Below are 25,166 nucleotides of genomic sequence, written 5' to 3' on the forward strand. Positions count from 1 at the left end.
CTCTGTGATGCCACAGTTCCTGTTATTTCCTGCGCAGTCACAGTCCGGACAAACATCCACATTCACTCTTGAAGAGAGAAACATTGACAGTAAGGTGTTAAATCACCAAAACCCTGTGTTAAGCAAGTATAGGCTGTGCTTGGCGAGAGGCCTAGTATAATGTCTATTGGGTCCCTGACTTTGTGCATCACTTTCCCCAACTGAGTACAGAATTACTGAGAAATCTGCAGCATTATGCAGAAATATTACTAAGACAATAAAACTTCTTCAGTTACTGAGCATCCTTAATAATAACAAGCCTCATGTATTTTCCAAAAAGAATAATGCTAATGTGATATTATATTTATTGCTTGAACTAGTCATTCGACATCAAGATTCTTTCCAAGAGTAGGTCTTGTCTGTTTGACTTTCACTTCCTCCTGAAATTCATAGCTTAAAGAGAAGGTACCTGGCAATTCAGTTACCTTGCAGTAGTTTCTGGTTTCTGTGTTTCCATGAACAGCCCCAACAGTTGTCACAGGATTGCCTCATTGCCTCAATTTACTCTACCTTCAGTGAAGTGGCCTATCACTGGATAAAGCTCCCTAAATGACAGCTTGACAGGGTGTATGTGAGCCCTAAGTAGACCAGAAGTTCAGCCACTAACGGAATTTCTCTCTGTGCCCCTGCTGAAAACGTACTATCTGCACATCCTGGGTTTGGTGTTATGAAAGAAATGAAGGAAAGGGGAACCTGTGTGTTTGTGTCTGTCTGTCTGTGTGTGTGTTTGTGAGAAAGATTAGTTGGAGATGAATACAGGTGGGAAAACAAACCTCGCCTCTGCGTCTCACGAATACACTATGGAACCAGCCCCTAGAGTAGTTAGCGTAGTAGACCAACTAAAAGTGTACTTCTGTGTCTTCTTTGAATAGATTCTCAGACAGGCCCTGCACTCAATTTAAGGGACCTCTTTGAATGGCTCTGGTAACAGAATACTGGAAGAGAAGAACATTCTAAAGTGGATGTATGTGCAGATAGACTCCGTGTGCAAAAGCCCTGACGGAGAAGACCTGAGATTGAAATTCTGTGCTTGCTACAATTGACTGTGGGTACAGCTCCGAGAATAGTTCAGTCCAAACGATATACGCAATATGGCTACTCAAAAACGACCTTAAAGTCAAGAAAGATATCTTAAACCATACAGTGCACAAGGCTGATTTATTTAAACATCTGAAAGAAGCAGGAAAAGGATATCAACATCAGGAACAGCAGGGAGGGACAGCGGCAGCAGATACCGGGCCTCAAGGCTGGACCTCAACTGACTTGATACATTCCCATGTTCTCAGTCATGCTTTTTTTCATTTCAGTAGCCAAAAACAGAATGAGAAGCACCAAAGATAGCGAGACAAGAAATTAGTGCTAGACCGCGATGGTGTGATCAAATATGAATGAAATGGATAGAGATGGGAGAAGGAACAAGGGCATGAGAGAATTGAAAGTAAAGGTAAGGTATAGTGGAAAGGCAAGAAGAGATACACAGCTATTTCAGAAACACCCAGAGAAAGAGAGAGAGAAGGAAGAGTACTTAGCTATAATAACACTGTTTCGCCAGCAATTATGCCTTTCATAGGTTTAATGAGTTGCAAATGGATTCCTTTTTCCAAGATCCTCTTGAAAGATAGCTGAGGAATTGAAATACTGGATATGTTAAATTATGCTGGAGTACCATTGTAACAGACATATAATGTCTTCTTTCAGAGTAATCACATCATTTAGAGATTTATTATGCCAAATATTCATTCTTTGCGTCCTCAGAGGATCTTTCTGATGAAACTTCCCCGACTAAAAGTAATCTGTTCATTACACAGGGAATCTATGAAAAATGCATATGTTGCAAAACCACTACTGTTGGTAAATAACTTTTAACTTTCCTAAGTTGATATCTTTCAGCTCAATATAAGGTGCACGTATTGTATATTTCAAGATTCATTTTGGATGCCATATGAGAAAATTCACAGTATATGGTGTGACTTAAATATACTAATACTGAAGAAGACTTTTGACGAATAACATTTACTTCCCCATTTGTTTAACTTTTATAGACCAGTGTTCTGAAAGGCACTCTTGCTAGTTCAAGCTGAACTGAAAAATTAAGTCCACAGTAAACACGCACAACATCTATGAAATATTCAGTTTTGTAGAAAGGAACAACATATAAAATGTGTGGAGTGAGAAAAGGAGAAGTGATAGGTAGAGAATGGTTTAGGAATAGTGAAAGGTATAGAGGGAGGAAGTAAATAAAGAGGAACAAAAACAACACACATGAGGTTAGATGACATTTTGCAGATTCACGAGAAAGACAATAAGAGGCAGGCATAAACTTCTGGCACAGATAATTCACTGATCCTTTTTTATGTACTGGTGACCAAAGTCTTTAGAGCATATGGTTGGAATTTAAAATATATCTTGACAATGGATGTCTCATGGCATGTGGTCCTTACTGATGCTGAGGGCGCAGGAATGAGAGGGGGAGGTATCGGGTGCTTGAATTAGTCTCCTGGCAGTTATTTTAATAACAAAAAGGTGGTGCTGGATGGAATATATAACATTATTCTTAAATAACACTCCAATAGCACTGGATGAGATTGTGTTAGTACTGAATCATACGTTTCATCATCATCTGTATGATCAGCTGCAAATGTTGCATGAATTGTACCAATCGCATTGTTGTACTTTAGAAGTCCACGAAAATTAAGATTTTTTTTAATGTCTTAGTGATAGTGTTAACTGCAAGTAATATTTTCCTCAATGAGGTTTGACTGAATTTGGCCTGAAGAATAACGTATATATTGAAAACATGTTGTGATCTTAAACAAGGCATGGCCATTAGTAAACCCTGCAAACTCCTGCTTTACACTTGGCCAACAACAGAGAAGTCCTTGGTAAAATGAAACTACTCTGAGAACCTCCTCAAAATGTGCCTCAAACAACACCTTTGAAGGAGGTTTAACCCAACTCTGCTTGGATAACCATGGCACCACGAAACTTCTGACACGTAGGTTCATCGCATACAAACCAAGCATGAGTAGTCAATGATGAAATGGTGCCATCACTGTTTTGATAACCTCTGAGCAGCCTGGTGTCTGCCAATGTCTGGCCAATGCAATGCCAATGGATGCAGAATTTGCGCCATGTGCAATTACCACTCAGTCTCAAAAAGATGACAGTGCTTCTGAGGCCACTCCTTTTAGAACTGAATGCAACTTCTAACTGGTAATACATCTCACTAAACAAGCAAGGGACTGGGAAAGTGGGAATGAATTAGTAGACCCAATACTTGATGAGTGTATGCTACTTTGCATGTGTCCTGAATCTTTTACTCGCTGCTTTGAACACAAGCGCCCTACCACTCAATGTAGTCTGACATTCCTTGATCCTGAGGAGATTCTTGACTTGAGCTACAGATTTCCTGTGGCTTTTTACCCTGTGTCCAGGTTTGAGTCTTGTCTGACGCGTCCAGGCTCATGTGGATACTCTCATCCTGTGTTGGGTCTGAAAGGGAGTTCCATCAAGCATTAGGCTATCCTGGAAAGCCAAATGAAACAGCGACCACTCTGGGCACAAATACAACATGTTTCTCGACTAGGTTCTGCAAACATTTAAAAAAAAAAGGAAGACCCACTGCCTTGGCTCCAAAAATGATCATGCTACTGTTCTTGTATTTTTCTCACTGTCTCGTGGCGGTTATTTGAAGAAAGTCCCAAAGAAGAATCTCAGTTTAGTAAAAATAACAATAGGCACATCATTGAGATTTCTTCCATCTCTAGGCCACCTCAGTCCATAGTCTTTTCATGCTGCTTGTTCTCCAGAAAATCATTGTGGAAGGGTCGGGCTTCATATTGCGTAGTTCAACTCACTGTTCAGAGTTCATTCATAAAGCGGCAGACTTGACATCAACGAACCGTGTATACGGGCATGCACCAATGCACAGCCTAGTCTCAGAGGGGTGTCGGAGAGCTGCTGGGTTTGTGAGGATCCGGGCCGATGCCCTTGCTGGCATAGTACTCCACCACCTGCTTCGGAACCTCAGCGAGGACGCACTTGGCCAAAGCCGAGGCAGGGGCCTAAGAAGTGAGAAGAAATGACAGAGGTGTGGGAGAGGCGTTATTGAGAGGGACAGGATGAGTAGGAGAAATCAAAGAAGTACTCAGAGAGACGAAAGGCACAAATTAAAGTACATAATGCAGTGAAGTAAAAAAGACTAGAGGAGTCGTAAAAAGGAGGTTTGGGTGGGGTGAGAAAGTGTGCTTAATAAACAGAGAAAAGAAAAGACGAGCATTGGTAAACACACAAGGCGTGGCCTTGGCAAGTTGGTGCAATGGCTATTTTTTTTTTTTTACTGCAAGCATAGACCATAAAGAGAAAAAAAACATGCCACCTCCTAAATGTGGTAGCTTTGCAATAAGGATTTTAAATTTAAAAAAAATCAACCATTGCATATTATTTGAATCCAAAAAATCAAGTGCTTCCTAACACGCAGATGTACTTAAAACATGTAATCAAACCCCTATTCAGTTTTAATGCACATCAGAGAAAAATATGTACCCTTTATTTGGTATTTCAATTGCACAAAACCTAATAAAATCCTGCAGAGTGCTGTACAGTGTCGAAGACAAGCACAAAGTCAACGAGTGATAAGAGAAGTAGGTGGGTTATGGACGGTTAATACATTGTGAATTAGTGTTCTTTAAAGAGATGAGTCTTCAAATCTTGCCTAAGTTGAAGTAGCATTGGGACGATTCAGATGGGTATGGGGATGTTGTTCCAGATCCTGAGTGCATAGATGGAAAAGGCCTGCTGCCTTTGTTTTTTCTTCACAATGTGATTGATCGGCAGGCCAGGAGAATAACTCCAGGAATGGAAGAATGGAATTTTTTGTCACCAAGGTAAGAACCCCTCTCTGTTATACAGTAGTGGATACAGGCCACAACCCATTAGGTAGGCTTGCAGTGCAACCTGCATTTCTGCATCTAGACAACAGCCTGAAATACTCCATAGAAACATTTGTCATCTAGACAACAGTAAGGAGAGCCAGAATTACTATCAGTTTCTCCACAATCAGGTAAAGTGTCTATTATTGTAACATAGAATGGATTCAACAGTGCAGGGTGTGTGCCATGTAGTGCAGGATGTGTGCCATATAATATCATGCTCTCTTATAAGAGGGCCATGCTAGGAGGCACATACAAGCCTGCCACTTTAACCGGAACTCCTGCAACTGCAGAATCATAGATTTGCTGATCAACTTAAGTGGTTTTTGTAAACCAACATTTTTGTATGTATTGTGCTATTTGTCTGATTACACCAGGAAATAATCCTTGCCCACACTTCTTTTCACATGGCATACCTCATTTATAGTTCAAGCAAAAGACATATTGTGGGTATACAAGTAACACAGATTGGTATGCAGCCCTCACATTGCTTACCATTGGTTGGCTTTACTGCCACTCTCAGTTATCTGCTTTGTATTCAATTGTTTGCCTTGTTCATCTTGGGTCTATCCCTCCCCTAGAGCATTGCCTTTTACTTGTGACCTTCCACTGCTCGTTTTTAGGGACCTACTTTTTTTTCTTTCTTTTAAGCACACCACAAGAGTGCATGTGTTTTCTAGCTTTCTCCCTAGTATTCTCTCCCCTCCTCCATTTTCTGTGTTGATTTGACTTGCCTGTGGTTTCTCCTCCACCCCCTACATGATGCACTCTCCCTTGGGTGCTTGTCACTCCAACACTGCTTTCTCACCTGTGTGTATCTCCACCAGCTTCATATTGCTCTCTCTCTCTCTCTCTCTCACTCATTTGGGTTTCTCCCACGATACTCCACATTGGTCAAACCCACACCCTCCATGTTGCATCACTTACCCCCCGCTCTCTATGCTGCTTCCTCCCACTCTGCCCCATCCGTGTTGCCTCCATCTCCTCCACGGGCCCTCTTGTCTTGCTTCCACTTCCCTCCCCGTGCTGCTTCCCCCACTCACTTTCAAAAACAAAAAAGGTTTTGTGCGTTTTTTTCTTTTTATTTACCGATCCGAGTTGGATTGGTAAATAAGAAGAAAAAAAGCACGCTTGTCATTTTGCAGACATGTACATGTGTAATGTGTGTGCTTCCAGAATGACGTGGGTGACTGTGTCATAGGCTTTTTCTTATTCTTCTTAAGCCATGCTGCACAGCACTGGTAATGCTGTACAACATCACTAAAACAATCAGCTAAGTCAATAGTTCCCAAAGATGAGACCCTTTGGCTTTGCCAATGCTTGGTTATACCCCCCACTATTATCCCACAAAAATGTAAAAGGGAACATTTGCAGCCCACTCACATTTTTGAAGTCTCGAAAAGGCACAAACTGGACAATGTCCCTCGCGGCGGCCTCGCCCTTGGTCGAGTGGAGTACCCCATCATCCCCATCCAGAGTGCGCATGTCCGTGAAGTCTGCATTGCCCACGCCCACGATGATGATTGACATGGGTAGTTGGGAAGCTTGAACAACGGCGTCTTTTGTCTCTGCCATGTCCGTCACCACACCATCCGTAAGTATCAGCAAGATGGAGTACTTCTGTGAGCAAAAAGGAAGATTTGAAAAGGTTATAATAAAGAGGCATACAACTTAGTTAGACTTGCCTTCACGTTGCAACACTTATTCTTCAGACCTAGCACAGAATCACGCTCTTTGAATCTCCACTGATGGTAAGAGGCCACAGCAAAACGGACGAACAACTTTCTAACTTTCAGCAATGTTTTTTTTCTTTCAGGTCATGGGAGATGTGATATTTTGTTTTTAAAAAAATCTTGAATTTTAACGCTTTAGATACAATGAACCATAGAAGATCATTCCAATCGTTATAGGAGCTGTGATGGCATAAACATTCAATTGCCATAGGTAATTACTGTGCCTATAGCCCTCTTGTCTTCCCTTTCTTTACACATGGATGTGGTACAGCTCAGTCCGATTCAAGTTGAAAGAGAAAGGTGTTGTGTGATTCTTCAATAATCTCATGTTTAATGCTGCAGGCAAGTATGACTTAATCATCCTTTCAATCTCAGTCACAGCTCAGAATCAAACCAAAGGGAGATTCACTCACAAGGTAAGGAGGATTAGGGTCTGAATTATTTACCTCAATCATATTTTGCTGAGCGACCCAAGTAAATATAGCATCTGGCCTATAATAAAAACCATCAGATTTTTGTTTTGTAAATTCGGGAATAGTGGCAATTGTATTAATTGCAGCAGCTGAACTATTCATTAGAAAGAACAAATACTTAGGTTTTACAAAATGTAGTTCCTAATTCTCTGGGTAAAGTAATATTTTTTATATCACAGAAGTTTTGACAAAACTTGACAATCCATCTAGAAGCTAGATTTTAGACTTGTTTTCACGTAGCTCTACCTATAAGCTTTACAAAAGGTTTAGGCATCCATCTGGTCCTAGGATCTCAAAGCATTTTTAGGTCAAGCCTAGGCAGCGCGCATGCACTGTCTGCAAGACCTGTAGTATTCAGTAAGGTTCATAGCTCCCGCCTACTGCTTACCATTAGTTCAGCGCAGTGTTGGTGTTCTTGGCTGCCTCATAATTGGTTAAGGCAGTGATACGTCACTTCCATTTTTTTCAAGTGCAGCACCGGACAAGTACAGTTTTGTTATGCTTGGACTGTTTATCTGTTATTTGGGGGAACTTTTTTTTTATTGCATTGCTTCATACTTGTGTTAGTGCTCGGCGCACATCTGTGGCGTCACCCCACCACCACCCGCCTGTCGCTCCTTATTTGTTCTTTCAATTTTTCTACAGCGTATGCAGATCTAACCTCTGCTGTCCGTGGGGTAGATTACCTCAATCTCTGATGATTACATGTTCAGTCAATTCCCAATATTGGCATAAGTATTTAAGAAGGTAGCCCAGCTTTTCACAATTTCTATTGTACATACTCACTACCTGAATTCTCTCCTTGGTGATGGCTTTTCCCTGCTTTCTACTTTCTTTTCATACACTCTTTGGACCTGCAAGCATGAAACATAGACAAGCCTAACCTTCATTACACCTTTATGCATCTTTGTATTTAATTCAACCTGTCTCATAATGCAATGTTTTCATCTCATGAGCTGCTGCAGGTAACTCCTACCTTGAACCTCATTAGCCAGCCTGTCACAAGTAGGCCCATTGTTTGTCCCCTGACCTCAGGTAGTGACCTCTGGGCGCCATATGACCCCACACCTCTAGGTGCACAGTCAGTGATCGTGCCCTAACGGCCATCTCCACTACCGAAAACTCCAGCAAGGATCCTGTCGGAGATGCTGTATGCCCAGTTTGTCTCCTGCATGCCACATCGGAGCTCTAGAAATGATGTCCTACTTTCTGTGATCTCATATCTTCTCTTTTGCTATTCATGTGGTACAATAATATGTGACTCGTGTTCCTTCATCATGCCCTTCTTGTAATTGCCTGTCTCCCAGTCTTGTTGCAGCTAGAGTCTACAGCCAAACAATGATACACAACTGTGAATATTTGTAATGACCCCCCCCCCCTCCCGATGATCTAGGCACAGTGTTTCTATAATTAGTGTGTAAAAACATTTGGGACAGAGAGTGCACTTAAATAAAGTTGAAATAAGTTTGTTTACACCATAGTTTACTAACCTGCGCAATACACGTATTAACATTGAACAAATGTACAAAAATCTAGAAATTTGCATGTTTCAAACTCCATCACAGAGAAGGTAGTTTGCCAGACTTCCACCTCTGTGAACAACTCCCTTTAACTGATCATTCCTGTTTGGGCCTAATATCCTAGGATTTGTGTCAGCATGACCAACCTCCAATGTAGATATAGAGCAGGTCATGCCTTCTCGAATACTGTCTTCCCCAGCTGTCTTATCTGTCCCATAATCTCCACTTTTGTAAGAGTACCTGACCTTCTGTTGCACAGCACCCACTTGTATGTTTTTGTCAAAATTACTATGGCGCCGATTCACGTGCCGCCACATGCTTTACTTTGATGTACTAGGGCGCCACGGGTTGTTTCAGTACGGCACCGCTTTCATGTGTATAATGCCAATAGCTCTAAGTCCCACAAATGTGAGACCTATTGCATCACAAATGCTTGTTTTTAGTTGTAAGCATTTTTTACTGCACCTGGTAGGTGACACCAAGTATCACGGATGCAATACCCTATTTTGAGGTGAAATTGTTATAAATAAGCTCCCCAAATCATGTAACAGTGTTTCAATTGTAAGGATTTAATCTACTTTTGAAAAAGCATGCCGTGGTCGCACAGTAAGGCATGCATTGTTCTGATGCAACATGCGTTTCGCTCTCTGCTGAAAATGATACCGTTTTCTCAAGGCTGTGAACAAAAGTATTAAAGCATTTTTTAATGTATTCTAACTGAAGGGAGACATTATAGATATGGTTGGTTTGGAGTGCAGACCCTGTTGACAGTAGGAGCCAACTAGTGACAAGTAGCATAAAAGTAAGGACTAGGGAAAAGCAGATACTATTTTTATGTTGTGTAGTCAAACACATGCCAAAACAGGATTGAGAACATTAGGAATGGAACCACAGGGGACTGGATGGTCCTAGAGGAGAAAGCTTCTGACTGAGAGACCATTGGAAGAAACATGTTTTTATTAATTCACATAGTATTTATATAGCGCAGCCAGGGCACAAGTCGGGGGTCCTCGCGGGTGGACGGCGTCCCCCCACTTCTTTCACAGGGTGATGCCATCCACCCTGCCAAGAAGTTGGGCCCCACTAAAAAAGATGCTGAATTCGTCCCGGTGTAATTTCCAAACACCGGGACACATTCAGCAGCGCCTGCACGTTGTTGTCTGCTTTTGATCACAACAACGTGCAGGCGGGGATGGGGCTCTCTTATTTCTGACTCCTGCTGGCCCTTAACAAAGGCTGAGTCTCAGGGGTCATTAGGCCTCCTTATGTTGGAGTGTCCTGGCTGGCAGCAGTCAGGAGCCTCACACCTGATGCAAATGCAGCAGAGGGGAAACAAAGGCTCGCACCTTGTTAGCACTTCACACAGAAAGGCAGCTTTTCACTTTGTTCAGGATCTGTTTAGGAGATATGCATGCACTGTTAGAATGTCAGATGTGTTGATCTTTCCCAGTATTTGCACAACATAAATAGCATTTATATACGCTTACTACCCTTGAGGAGGCGTTGTAATAATTTAAATATCACTATTTCTTTTAAAGCACTATGGCAATAGAAAGCTTAACGCTGGCAAAAGATAATATTGTTTTATGTTTAGTGTACAAATGTGTGAATCTTTTGCCTAAATCAGGAGGGTTTCCAAGTGTTCTCGAAATGTGCTTAAATGTATTTTATTTATTTATTTATTTTTATGTATTTAAACAGTTTTATATAGCGCTGGCTAGATGCGGAGGTATCAGAGCGCTTTACATGAGAATCAACAATATAACAGAAAAAGTTCAACAATTAAACAATAAATCCCAAAAAATAGGCAATACAATTAGGAGAGGAGAGAAAGGAGAGAGAAAAGTAGTGGAGGGGGCAGGAGAGGTGAGAAAGGGAGGATAAGGGAAGAAACAATACGTAGAGACAAAAAGAAGTCTGTCTAAAGACCGACTGGGTAGGTGATGACCAAGGAGGGAATCCACGGCCCATCTCACCTATAGCTAAACCAGGTAGCTCCATCGGGCATCAGACAAAAAAGTTCAGTCTCAATACATTGAGAGAGGGGAGAAGGAGAGACATAAATAGAGGGAGTATGCAGGAGGAGACGACAGGAGGGACGAAAGGAAGTGCAACAATGTGGTTTAAAAGTATAACAGAAAAAGATGAACAATTACACATTACATCAAACAATCAGCATTACATTAGGAGAGGAGAGAATGGAGAGAGAAAAGAAGTGGGGGGTATGTGAGGTGAGAGCGTGAGGATAAGGGAAGAGACAACCGTAGAGACGAGAGGAAGTCTGTCTAAAGACCGACTGTGTAGGTGACAACCAAGGAGGGAATCCACGGTCCATCTCCCCTATAGCTAAACCAGGTAGCTCCATCGGGCATCAAAGTAGTTCGGTCTCAAGAGTCGAGGGAAGAGGTTCGCAGAAAAACAGGATGGGAGGGAGAAACGGCAGAAACACGAAGGAAAGTCTGCCCAAAGACCGGCTGGGTAGGTGACGGTCGAGGGGGAGGTCCCAAAACCCATCTCCTCTATAGCTATCAGGTAACTCCACCAGGCTTTGGCCAAATAGCTAGGTCTCAATGGGAAACATTTAAATAACATGGAGGGCAAAATAAATGGAGCGTAGAGGGGAGGGAATGGGGAAGGTGAGAAAGGGAGGATAGGGCATCAGACAAAATAGCTAGCTCTCAAATGATGCGGGAAATTCACAGGTAAACAGGGTGGGGACTAGGGCAACGACAGGTGAGGGCAAAGGTTAGTAGCAGGAAAGAGGAGAGGAATAGAGCAGGGAGGGGTAGGTAGTTTGGTAAAAGTTCCCATGGATCTGCTGAGAGGCATTCAAGAAGCAGGTCCGTTTCTTCACAGGCGCCACAATGGAGTTCTCTGTGCGGTGCTGCTGAGCGGGGTTCGGTGCAGACACTTCCAGGCTCCCCTCCTTGGGCCAGTTCGGTGTTTGAGGCGTTGCCCGGGGATGTGGGGGGGTAGGTTCGGTGTCTGAGGGGGTGCATGAGGTTTTTATTCGGTGTCTGGGTGTTGCCCTGTTTGGGGGGGGGGGGTTGGTGCGGTGTGCGAGGCGTTGCCGGTGGGGGGGGGGAATGTTCGGCATTCCCCCCCCCCGAGGGTCAGAAGATTCCTGCATGAGATGACGAGGACCTTCCTCTTGAGCCTCAAGCGGGACAGAGAGAGAAGACTGTGGTAAAGAGGGAGTGGCGGCCATATTAGGGTCAGGCACTCGGGATATATGTATATCCAAACGTAGTTCTTCATCCGGTGCCTCCAATGCTTTCCATAGCCCTAGCGACTCTCTCTCTGCCTCAAAACTCCCCTTTGGTGGTTCTACATCCTCCTACAAACATCACTGTTACCAGTCGCGTTGCTCGTTCACGATGTCCGCCATGTTGGGGACAGGCGTTGTCACAGCAAGGCACTTCCATCATCCACTTACGTCGACATCCCCGTGGCCCGGTCAGTCTGCTCCAGCAGTGTTTTGCGACACTGTATTAGCCCAAGGGAGGATCGGAACATCGGATCTTCATTAGCTGTAACCAGCCCTGCAACCAGTCCTACATGGAGACATCTCCGCTCCACTCAGAGGCTAAAGGTAGGGTTTCTAGCAAAGTTCTCATTTTTTTTTGGGATCTATTATTGCAGTCCGCCCGTACCGAACTAAAAGCTGAGGTCACTTGCAGTCAATCAGGCCGGCTCAGGCATGTTCAAGGCAGGGTTTTTGAATCACTGTGAGACTGTACATGGCGCCATTTTCGTAGTCTGTCTCATCCTTGAGTGATCCTTCGGGTGTTCTCCCAAACGCGAAATCGATCGTCGGTCAAAGTTACAACAATGTGCCCAACATGACCTCCTGTTGCAGATTTTCTTGCTTCAGCACGGCTTTGCTCGGTATATCCGCTGGTTTTGATCAAATTGCCGCTAAATACCAGGTGTCCTGCTGCAAACAATGGTGCAGTTCACCACAGTCCTCCCCACCAAGGCTCATTTGCTTCACTTGCGCTTTGTGTGATGAATTCACTGACCTGCTAAACATATATGTGAGGGCTTAAGATCTGATATCACTTCTTGTGATGCCAGTTCCTGTGATGTCACGCGCCGTGATGTCACGCGCAGCAATGACACTTGTATACCGATTAACTAGGTTAGTCCCCCCCCCTTCTTTTTTTAGGACTTGTGGCCTGATCGCAGTTTATCGCCCAAGAGCGTATCCAGGCTGTGATCTCAGGCGAAGTGCCAGGTCTCGAGTTCCTTCCTGAAGTAGGTCAGCAAGGGTGAAGTGCAGAGGTGGGGGAAAGGGTGTTTCAGGCTTTGGCAGCGAGGTGAGAGATGGAGTGTCCCCTGGAGTGGCCGTGGCGGATGCACAGTATCTGTGCGAGGGAAAGGCCATCAGAGGTTTCTGGGAGGTCAGCGGAAATTCAAGTTGTGGTTCATGCAAGTGGGTCCTAGGTCATGGAGGGACTGGGTCAGAAGCTTGAATTGGCATCTCTTCTGGATAGTGAGTCGGTGTAGGTCCTTAAGGTGCTGGATGATGTAGGTCCTCTATGGAAGGCTGAGAATCAGTCTGGCTGCTGCTGATTCTGCACCCAATCTTTTTTGGTGCAATCTATATAAAAGTGTTGTGCTTTCTTAGGGTCCAAACAGTGTAGCCTCTTTTCCTCTTTAGAGGGATGAGGTGGAGCAAAGAATGTTGGAAGGGCAATAGCCTGCCCAACTTGAAATGTAGTGACCAATTTTTGGCAGAATGGAAGCTTGGCTCCTCAGGACTAGTTTATCTAGGAAGAATGTTGCATAAGGTGGGTTGAGGAAAAGATCATGCAAATCTTTCACATGCCTATCCAATGTAATGGCGATGAGAAAGACTATTTTCAATGTCAGAAGTCTAAATTGACAACTGTGCTGTGGCTCAAAAGTGGTGCACATCAAAAAAGTGAGAACTAAATTACCAGTCCCACTGTGGCATCACAAAGGGTTTTGTCGGAAACAAGTGATGCAAGCCTTTAAAAACATTTCATTAGAACAGATGATTTAAATAAAAAAGGATGATCTGGCAACTGCAAAAAAGCCGGAAAAATCAACAAATAGCCTTTAACAGTGTCCCAGGAAAATCCTTGCTGGGCCGGGGGAAATAAGCAAATAAACTTTATACAACTTGGCTTACAATAGATCAATTTAGTGGAAGCTGCACCAATCTGTCACAACAGCTTGAGTAAAAAAATTTGATAAAGGGAATTTCCACGCATGAAGGTGCAGATTATGCAGCCCAGCTGCAGGAATCTGTCTGGTGCTCCACTAGAAGATGCTCTCAAAGAGACAGCTTGGTTGGAGGACTAATGACTCATGCTCAGGAGTTCTGGGTACGAGACTCTCCTGGCCCAATCTGGTGCCACAAGGATGATTTAGGCTTGGTTGTTCCTGATCTTCTTTAGAATTCAAGGCTGGAGAGGTAAAGAGGGAAGGCATAAAGGAGTCCTGAGCTCCACTCTCGGTGGAATGTATCTCTGAAAGAGAGAAGCCTTAAGAACTCTAGGGCACAAAAGTGCTGACATTGCGTGTTATTGGCGGTGGGTAAAGGATCAAGCCAGCATTCTTCCCAGTCTTGGAATATGCCTTTTCTGATTTAACACTTCCCGACCAGAGACCAATCTTTTTGAAAGAGGAAGGAGTAGGCCTCACCCATATCATGTTGCCTGGTTCACCATAGGTAATCTCACCCCACCCTGGTAGGATAATACCACCGGTGCGGACTTGACCTCCAAAGAAAGTGGGAGTTCTTAGATACAGTACTACTTGACTATGAGGGATACAGAAAAATTGAAAATACCTAGAGGTGCCAAGGTTATCGCCTTTATTTTGGGGAGCCTCTGGTATGAATAAAAACAAATGCTCAGATAGAACGTAAGCGCAATTACTCAAACCATATACATTACACCAATATGTTCCTGCGCTCGTTCGTTGCCAATACAGGGCAAAGTCATTCATTTGGGCAAGGGTTCCCTAACGGACTCGACTTTTGACCATCTAAAACAGTGAGTGTTAATAAAAAGGTGAGTTCTACTTTGTTTTTTTATCAGTACCCTAACTTAGGGGATACCATCTACCCAGTCTGGGAGGAGACAATGTCCTCTGTAGTCACACATTCGTCTAGAGGCCCATCGTGCCTATTCACCTAATGCAAAGCCTCACCCAGCCACTGGGGAGAGCCAGTCTTCAACAGCTACTTGTCGAGGTAATGGAAGACTGGTAACCCCAACCTTTGAAGGTGTGCTGCGACCCTTGCCATCGCTTTCTTAAACACTGAAGATGCACTGGTAAAGTCAGAAAAGAGTGCTGCAACCTGAAAATGCTGCTGGCCCAGCATGAACAAAGGTAGCGCATCGGTGCTTATGTACGAGGATATGTAATAAAGCATTGTGCAGGTCCAATGCCACCATCCAGTCTCCGGAGTCTAGGGTAGACATGACCTGGGCTAGCATGAGCATCTTGAATTTGTCCGTCCGCAAGAAGTCATTGAGAGGGCATAGATGTAAAATCGTACATTGGTCTCTGTCCTTCTTTAGAACCAGGAAGTGGCTGGAGTAACACCCAGGTCAGACTTCCAAAGCTGGAACCCTCTTTATGGCTTCTTTGGCCAACAGCGCCTGCAGCCTCACTGATGGTCGAGGATGGTGTCGGGTGTAAAGAAATGTTAAGGCATACCTTGAGGGACAATTTGGAAGACTCACTTATCTCAGGTGGTGGCTTGCCACACCTGGAAGAAATGTCAATCCTGCCTCCGACAAAGTGGCTGTGCACCAAAAGGGGTATACTAAAATGCTTTTGGAGTTGTTCGCAGCTGCAGTTGCTGGAAGGGTGAAGGACTGAGCTAAACATTGTCTCTTATGCTCTGGGTGTTGTTTGTGTTAGCTGCAATCTCAGTCTGGAAGGCCTGCTGGCCTGGCAGAGGAGTCTGGTGTCAGCAAAATTTGAAATAATTTCGATATGGAGGGGAAAAAATAGCTAGTCGAAATCCCTGGTGGTGTTAGACAGACCCAAGGAACCTGCTGTGGCCTGGCTTTCCTTAAACTGTTCTCAGGCTGAGTCAGCTTATTCACCAAAGAAGGCAAGAGCCGTCAAATGGCATGTCCATTAGATATGCTTGGACATCCCAATAGACCTCAAATAGAAGTGGTGCTGAAGTGTCACACTCTTACCCATCGCACAACCGAAGCAGATGGTTGTGTCCAAGCAAGAGCAAAAGCTATGGTGTCCCATTGGGCATGGAATTACTAGCTTAGAAGACAGCTGGCATTTACTGATTGCACAGCAAGGCTCATGGAGGAAAAGATGGGTTTGCCAAATGTCTCTATTCTCTTAGACTCACAATTGGGGGATGCTGGAGAAGGCATTGGGATTTACCTTACTTGTGGGTGCCTGCACCACCAAGCTCTCTGGCAGAGGATGTTGTATGAGATACTCAAGATCACCAGGTGCTCGGTGTCGATGACACCGAGCGACCTGCCTATTAACTGGTGGTACTGAACATGGTGTCACACAAGTGCCCATAAGAATATCTGTGAGGGCCTCATTAATTTGTAATAGAGGTTCTGTACGTTCTTGACCAGTCTGGAGTACCCATAACTTAGGTCTTCACCTCCATAGTAGGAAGTTGTAGGTCTAGTACCTCTGCTGCCCTTGCATAATTAGTGAAGAAGGTGCTTTCTTCAGTGACTTGGCCAGGAGGAGAAAATAGGCCAGTATCTGCAGACGTATGCAGGACACTGGCAAGTTGTACTTCTTACCAGTTTTCCTCATCCTATTGAGGAACAAAATCATCCCCCTTATCATAATTGTCATTGTACGAATCAGGTTCGAAAACGCTGCAAAGTCTGGGCCTAACTACGTGGTAAGTGCAAAGTATCAGAATCAGTAGGTGGCCTCCTGGCTGTACTCCGTGGAAGCAGGGCACAGCCTCGGTCCAAGTTATTGTGGATTCTGCTCAGAGTTGAAAAGCACAACAGGTTGCAAATCCTCCTTTCCTTGCTGGCAGTGTTGGCACCGGCATTGATGCCCCTGGAACTGAAGCAGCGGGTGGTGTCGGAACTGAAGTGCGCACCGGAGCTGGTGCTCAGCTCGCAATGGGTTCGAGGAACACAGACAGCACAGAAGGTGGTCTAGTTTGTGGAAGCCTGACTAGAGGCCCCTGTGGATCCTTGGGTCCCAAGGCGCACCAAAGGGAACCGGTAAAATGCCGTCTATGTACAGCAGGACCTCCCTAAAGGCCTCCACTTGCTGCAACATCACATATGGACCTGGACGTTCCGGATGCACCAGGACTAGGCTTGGGATTGGCTCCGATGGCAATAGGGAGTGAGACCAGGTGGCACGTTGACACCCTCTCTGGAATTCGAGGGTGGAGGGAAGGGGTCAATTTCAGCTTTGATTTCTAACACTTCTTCTTGGACTTACATGAAGACTATGATAATGATCTGCTGTGGGAATGATTCAAGTAGAGGGAACAGGTTCTTCCTTTCGACTTCAACAAGTCATAGCATGGACTATTAGATGGTTTGGCAACATACATCTTCCCCTCGCAGCCCCATATGGCCATCAGATTCTTCTGAGTGCAGTGCTCACAGTCCCAGGAATCGTGCACCGACTCAAGGCATCATTGACACACTTCATGAGGATCTGTATCATTACAACTCTCCTTCCACAGCTTAAAACCTGTTGTCTTAGGAGTTGACAGTTTCTGTTGCACATCTTTCCTATCTAATAGGTCCCAGACTGTGTCCCTTGGTCCCTATCTATCCAGCGAAAAATCTATCACATCTGGAGTGCCTCAGGGGTCTATATTAAGTCCTCTCTTTTTTAACATCTACATGGCACCCCTCCTCGCTGTGATAGAATCACATGGGATCCTTGTCACGTCATATGCTGACGACACTCAATTGGTCGTCACTATCGACAAAAAGTGGACGGACGCGGACCTACGGTTCAAAAACTGCCTCTCTGATGTATTCAAATGGCTAAATACAAACCACTTAAGATGCAATAGTGCCAAGACAGAAATCATTCCGCTGGGTAAAAATCTGTCCTTCTGTCCGAAAGACTGGTGGCCCTCAGGATCGGAGGCCCCTCCCAGTGCAGTATCATCAGCACGGAACCTAGGCGTGCAATTCGATTCATCCCTTTCTTTCGATGACCACGTTAGGATTACTGCTGGTCGCTGTTTTGGACTCATTAAATCCCTGAAATTTTTTTTTGATTTCCTCCCCATTGCAGCTAGAAAATCAGTTGCGGTAGCCCTAATACTCTCCCGACTTGATTACTGCAATGGATTAATGGCTGGAGTGAAAAAGTCCACCCTCAGAAAGCTGCAGATCATACAACATGCAGCTGCTAGGCTGGTCTTAAAACTCCCCAGAAGGTCATCAGCTTCAGCAGCACTAAAATCTCTGCACTGGTTACCATTGCATAAAAGAATCCTCTTTAAATTGCTCCTCACTGTTTTCAAATCCATGCAAAACACAGGGCCCCACTACTTTGCAAATCGCTTTACGCGTTACAATCCCCCGCGTTGCTTGAGATCCTCTGGGACAAATCTTGTCACGATCCCTAGATTCAAATACAAGACTAAAGGTGGGAAATCTTTCACTGTCCTGGCAGCCATGGCCTGGAACAACCTTCCAGCCAACCTTAGATTAATTGAAAATGAGAACAGTTTCAGAAAACTCAAGACATGGGTCTACCAACAACCAGACACCTCTGTACTGGCTGCCATCTAGCTTCATCCTTTCACCACATTCCACTTTTCAGTTATCCTCTGCAGCTTGCTCAGCGCCATGATGCTCCCTTGGGAGCGAACGTTTGCGCTTTACAAATACACATAAATATCAAAATAAAATATCACTGGACAATGTTTGTGAAAAGGACATGATAAGAATAAGCAGTAGATCTGGATTGCATCTGAAGGCACAGAAAGATAGGAACTGATGTCAGCGTGCATTGGTTGCACTTATTTGCAGATTCGCTTATCACTGAAGCGGAACGACGTTGGTGGGGATTCACATGACACCACCTACTGATGTACAGGAGAACTGCTTTAAAGTTTCTGGATCCAGTCTGACATCTGGGAAATTTTCATGAGGTGAAAAATCTTTGGTTAGAAGTATCCTTCAGAACATATTTTAACATCTGCAAATTCCTGGGGGATTTAAAACCTCAATCTTATCTACTAACTAGAAGCACCTCAAGCAAACAAAATACACAAAGAGCTCGGGACAGTCCACCTAATTACAAGAGTTTCTGACGAGGAGTGAACCTAATGATGATGCCCTACGCCCAGTGTGAGTGGAGGACTTGCAACCTTATAAAGGAAGACCACCTCGGGGACCTTCCTAAAAATACGATCTCCACAGACAAGGGCGAAATAGGAAGTATCTAATATCCTCTCTGTAGGGGCATTAGTACACTTTTGTTAAGAGTCAATTATAGGGCAAATGTACTAGACACTACTTGAACGCTCTCATTTTCCCGACTGAGAAATGATACAATTTCAATGTTTTTAGTTGTACACTGGGGCGCAGCACCTACTTTTATTATTCAGTGTTTTCCAGCAAGGTCCTGCGTGATAAAATTCCACCTTTTGTCCTGTTAAAGTACCTGTATGTCTAGAAGCTGACAGTTGGAAAATATGTTTCCTGTAGAGCTATTCACAGGCTTTTAGATGGCCAATCGCATGAAAAGCTGCTCATCTTTCCTACTGGGATGGGTGAGGGGGAGCTCTTAATGTACGTTCCTCTATCACACACCAGAGGAGAGCCATCTTCTATTGACTTTACAGGAATGTTTTAACCTGGAACATTTTAAGCTCTTGTTGCTTTAAACGTTCAAGTGACATCTTGAAAAAACTTTATCTGAAGAAACCATGTTAGAGGCTAAATGCTTGGATGACAATTAAACCTAGGGCATATGTGGTTCAAACGATGTTGAGAATCTGACAAACGCCTCCTTCAAAGTCATTGGTTAGCACCGGCAGGTTGTTGTGCCATGACAACAAAGGACATGGATTGCCAGTAGAGGTGTGCACTCCCCACAGTTCATTCCATTACCAGGAAAAGCAGCAGTATGACAGCACTGTGGTACTGTGGGAGCAGGGCGGCATAAGTGAAGCCAGCCGGAGCTCAGAATCAGGCAGAACAGATAAGTAGCTTACTGCCTGCCCCAGAAGCAGGCAGGCACTTTCATTGTTCTAGCGGATGTAATGCCCGGACGATACTACAGTTGCCCCTGGAATGCAGGGGACGCCCGGGATCACCCCTCTCAAAGTGGGACACTCCCTTCACTCCAGGGGTGTGCTACAACACTACATTACTCCCCATCTCAGAAAATGTTTAAACTCACTACATCAAACAAAATCAACAACACAAACATATCCGGAATGACCCGTTCACCTGCTTGTTACCAATGTTCTACACTACGAAGTCTCTGAGCCGGCTGGAGGGTGCGTTGTTTCCCCTCAAGCTGTGGCAGGATTGCCTACCCTGGCACTCATACAGGGTGACCACCGTATGTCCATATGGGGTTGCAGTTCGCAGAGTCCAAGCAGGGTCATATCCCTCCTGAGCCTCAGGCTCCATGCCCCTCTCGGGAGCGTTTATTGCCCAAGGAGACCTCAGCTCCCACTTGTCACTATACATTCCTAGTGATTTCCTCACTGAGCTGTGATCATGATGCTTTGACACCTCGACTCTCACCACAGAGCTGGCTCAAATGGCATTCTGAATGTACTACCTATATGTCCTTGACCATCACCCCACCTTCTGCTTGGAATTCCGATGGTTGTGCTAGCTGTTTGGCACTGCAGTGGTTGCTGGTTCTCTGACATCGTTGAAGCATTTGGTGATCATTTATGACATTCAGCACCCAATTGGGAGGGTGGGAATACCATCTCTGAATATCCACGCGATACAAATCTGGCTGGGGGCTAGTCCAGTGGCGGTGTTAGAAGTCTGGGGGTACTCTTGCAAGAAAGAATATATAGAGCACTCTAGTGGCTGGTGGTTATGGTGTGCAATCCATATTACTTTGTCCATGGTTCATATGAAACTTTCCACCTCCCCATTGGCTTGAGGTTGACGGGTGTGATTTTCCAAAATTGCACATACTTAGCTATATCTTTCTTCTGGAATGACGATCCATTGTCAGTACATAGCTCTCTCGGCAGGCTGTAAGTGGCCATGACTCCCTCTCACTTGGGTAGAATCTGACTGGAGACCTTTGTGCATTTGTGTCAAATTAAAGGAAGTTCTAATAGTCGTTTAGGACGACCATCATATACCGGTCATCCAGCAAACAACTAAAATCCAGCCTGGTGCACACCCAAGGGCGCAGAGGCCATTCCTCTGTGTGCATGTGGGCTGCTGGATCAGGTCTTCCTGTGGACTAACAGGGAATGCAATTCTGGATGATCTTTTCTACGAGTTCGTTTAACTGAGGGAACCATACCTTTTGTCTTAAACAAATGTTCATTTTCACCATACCCTGTTGTCCCGCGTTAATTGTCTTGCAGGACATGCAGTTCTTGTGTGGAGTAGTGACAGTACCCACAGCACCTTATGGTGGTTGATGTGGCTTTCCTTTGCTGGTTGATTTAGCAGCCACAACCAGGTCAACGTATAGGGTCTTGAGCGTTTTGTGTACAGCTGCTTCCACATGGGCCGCTCTAGCTTTCGACAGCTCCTTGGCATGGTCGAGAGTTAAAATGTATTTGAGGGGCATGCCTGGCACATGGAGGATGTGTTCCCGGAGTTTGGATGAGGCACACCCTTGAATGATATGTGCATGTATTTCCTCTAGTTCATTTGCGAAAGTGCAGGCGGCGGCCAGTTCTTTGAGTCTTGCATGGAATGTGTCCAGAAATTCATCCGTATCTCGCAGGGCCTGGCAAAAATTGAAACTCTCCTAATCTGGGTTCAATCATGTGTTTAAAATAAGCATTGAGTGCCACATTCATTGGCCAGAGATGATTAATGGCTCAATCGCTGGAATGCCTGCCATGGTAACCTTGCAGTAGAGTGGTTCCTATGAGCATTCGCAGGATGTCAGCATAAGGTGCCATGAATGGGGAGTCATGCCTTGCAGGATCTTCTCACATCGCAGTGTGGGTGACGCAGACCCGTTCTGGGTTCGCGCCTGCAGGCTTGCTCCCACAGATGATCCTATCTTTGTCACCGCTGTGATATCGTGAGCGCAGGGCAGCATCAGCACAGCAGGGCAGGAGCACATCGGTTGAAGTAATGCCTGGACCTTGATGACATTGTCAGAATTAGAACACAAAACAACCTCGATGCAGTACTTAAGAGCTTACCCAAATACATTTTGGCAATTTCCTGACTTATTATTTGGGGAGAAGTCTGTGAAGTACGACCGGAAGGAATGTAGATTCCCAGGAAAGTGAAAATGTTTTTTCTGGGTAAATCTTTTTTTTATTTAAATGACGCTGCAGCTCACTTCAGAAACGGTAAGAGCATGATGATTACAATTCCTATAAGGTCGGACCAGGTATTTAAATAAAATGCAGCTAGAAACCTCGCCCTTTAGCTGGCAGCGGCAGCTTGGCCCTAAGCACAGACATTTAAGTCCGCTGTTATGAACTATTGTGCCCTATCCAATAGAGCGATCCCTGGGAGTGCTAAGTTAAGACTCAGGGGCTGATTCGGCAGACAGAAGTAAGTTTGTTGGTATGGCAGAGCACTTTTCTCCTGCCATATCGAGGATCCTCTGCCCCCCCCCAATTCTGAATTATCTGCCAGTCCAGTCTTACAGCCTAACATGACAGTTACTTATCAAACTTTTGCAAAGTTTTACTTTTTACAAAAACAAACTCCCAAACTGGGAGTTCATTTTTGGAAAAAGTAAAACTTATGGCCTCCACACCGTAGGAGCTTCCTCCTATGGTGGGAGGTTCATTATTTCTTTTACTGTCCCTCACTGCCAGGTGTTACATGCGGATGATGATTGAAAAGAATATCTCTTGGGGAAAAAATCTGTACCTTTTATGGCTAACTCGTGACAAAATGAACGACATTTCCCCTTATATGGATAGTCTACCCTGTCATCAATTGAGAAGAGAATTACTAAATTTCAGAATTGGAATGAACCCTTGCTATGCTAACAACAGGGCAAAAAATGCAACGATTGATAGCAAGGGGAAATGTGTCTGTATCTTGGAAACAACGTGTGATATTGCACATATTTTATTGGATTGTCAGAAGGTTTTGGGTATAAGGAAAGAGATTTTATGCCCAATTTTTAAAAAGTAAAGTATTAAAAACAGGGTACAAGCAGTAGATCTTCTAACTGAAATGAGGGATTTAGATACAGCTTGTGCCATGGGGAAGTTCATCCGAAAAGTAAAAGAAACTCTTAAATGTGAATAGAACTGAAATTCTTGTACATATGACATAGAGTACGTTATATGGAATGTCGGAAGGATCAATTAATTTTAAATATGTGAATTTTATGATAAATTTTATTATGAAATGTGATTTTAGGAGTTGTATTTATGGAGATTTTAAATGTTTAAGGGCTATTTAGTCCAAATAAACTTTGTTTTGAACTTTAACTGAACTGGTGTTGAAAAGGAAGAATATACAAGACTGTCCATACTAAATCAGGCAGACGGTGTTATATGCCTGGCCGTCATCGAAGAATATCAGAGTAGGTTCTATTGCTAACATACTTAAGGTCATACTTGTTGACATACTTAATGTCTGCCTGCCAGTAAATCAGGCGGATGGACCTTCAGTTTGGCAACAGTGACTAAATACCCTCATTGATAAACTCTACATCAGCTCCACAGTCTCTGCCACATTTGTGGACTGATTAGTGTCTTTAATAGTTAAGAGTTACAGCAGCACTATTCTATCAACTGAGCCAGTGGCAACTGGTTACGTGCCACAAGAACTTTTAAGGTAAGTGCTGCTTTGGGATCGAAATATAGCAGCATTTGTTGAAATATCTAAATTAAACTACTGAAAATAATGCCATAACATACAGAAAATAAATTAAAATGTAATAGAACAGCAGCCACAACACATCATGGCGGAACAGTCACAATGAACACAATATAGCAACAGTTGTACAACACAACAATAATCACATTGCAATAATGCAGCACAAAAACAAACCAGCATAAAAAAACACTGAACACAACATTACCACTGGAGCCCTCGAAGGCAGTATCTGCAGCACATGCTGCACCTGTTCAAGGCAGAATTCATCACTGGGGTGTTGCAAGCCCTCCACGTAAATCCCACTAACCTCTAAGCCCAGGACAGGCTAAAGAAGAGAGATGCTAGCACATTGTTTTTCATTTCCGTCTTTTCAGACTCCTTCAGCCGCTGCTTGCATTGGTTTCTAGCACGACATTTATTTTTCCAAGGAGTCATAATGTTAACCCATTAGTGCTGAGATGCTTGCATTTGAAAGGATTTCACTGCCCTCTCTCCGGCAAGGCTGTTAAAGCATTGATTTCCAACAAGAACAAGCATTGAGAAAAGCAAAAAGAACAGATGATGGACAGATCTGGGTTTAATCCATCATTTTTATTTTGCTCGCCACACCATCCCAGTTTGGACCTAGCCATATGCAAATAGGTCTTGACCCTGCTCCTCATGGAAACAGTCCAGCCCGAACTGCCAAGCCAAGTCCTCCCTGGACTGGAAACACTCATCTTGGGACCAATTTCAGCGTACCACACCTCATCAGCCAGGCTAGTTTGAATCCAGTGTCAAGGTGAGCACGGGACCCACGTCTGGGCATACCTTTACAACTTAGGTCAACAAAAGGGAAAAAGAAGAGATGATAGATGGAATGCTGAACAATGCAAACGTTGAGCCACAGTCACAGATCCATCATTGTTTTGCTCACCGCACCACCCCAGTTTGGACCCAACCATTTGCAAATCAGTCTTGAACCTGCTCCTCATGGGAACAGTCCAGCCCGAACCTCAAAGCCAGGTCCTCCCTAGACAGGAAAGAAGCATCCTGGGACCGGTTTTGGAGTATCACACTTCATCAGCCAGGCTAGCTTCAATCCAGTGGCACAGTGAGCACTAAAAACGCCAACAGGTCTTTCCTTTTTGACCCATTACCTGTGCAGCTTTGGCAAAAGCAAAAAGGTATTTCAGCAAAATGCCTTCTGCTGAAGCTACACATCATTGTCAAAAAAAGATAACTAAAAAGACATGATGACGTGATGCGCATATAACTGCACACGCATCATCACATCGTGGCAATCTATTCAACAAAAATAGAACATGGAGAGCAGCAGAGCAGTCTTCACTAACACAAAGAAAAAGTAAATTGGAGGTGGCAGTAGAAGGGGTAATGTTACACGATTCTGTACAGGAGAGGTACAACACAGGTAGCTAACACTACAGAAGGAGTTAAAGGATGGCAGTATGCTCTCTGTAGACATAAACATACA

General features: G+C 44.2%; 1 protein-coding gene across 2 annotated transcripts in view; it reads right to left on the reverse strand.

The window, feature by feature from the left end:
- Positions 1-1,178: 1,178 nt before the first annotated feature.
- CPNE6 (copine 6) overlaps positions 1,179-25,166 on the reverse strand; it is a 461,434-nt gene continuing 437,446 nt past the window's right edge. For both annotated transcript variants that reach the window (XM_086923675.1, XM_086923676.1), the window contains exons 16-17: positions 6,354-6,590; positions 1,179-4,103 (exon numbers count right to left, since the gene is read on the reverse strand). In XM_086923675.1, coding sequence (XP_086779801.1) covers positions 3,978-4,103; positions 6,354-6,590 — 363 coding nt within the window. In that variant the 3' untranslated portion in view covers positions 1,179-3,977. The remainder of the gene's footprint in view (positions 4,104-6,353; positions 6,591-25,166) is intronic.

This window comes from Lissotriton vulgaris, chromosome 5 (assembly GCF_964263255.1).
Source record: "Lissotriton vulgaris chromosome 5, aLisVul1.2, whole genome shotgun sequence".
Classification (NCBI taxonomy): Eukaryota; Metazoa; Chordata; class Amphibia; order Caudata; family Salamandridae; genus Lissotriton; species Lissotriton vulgaris.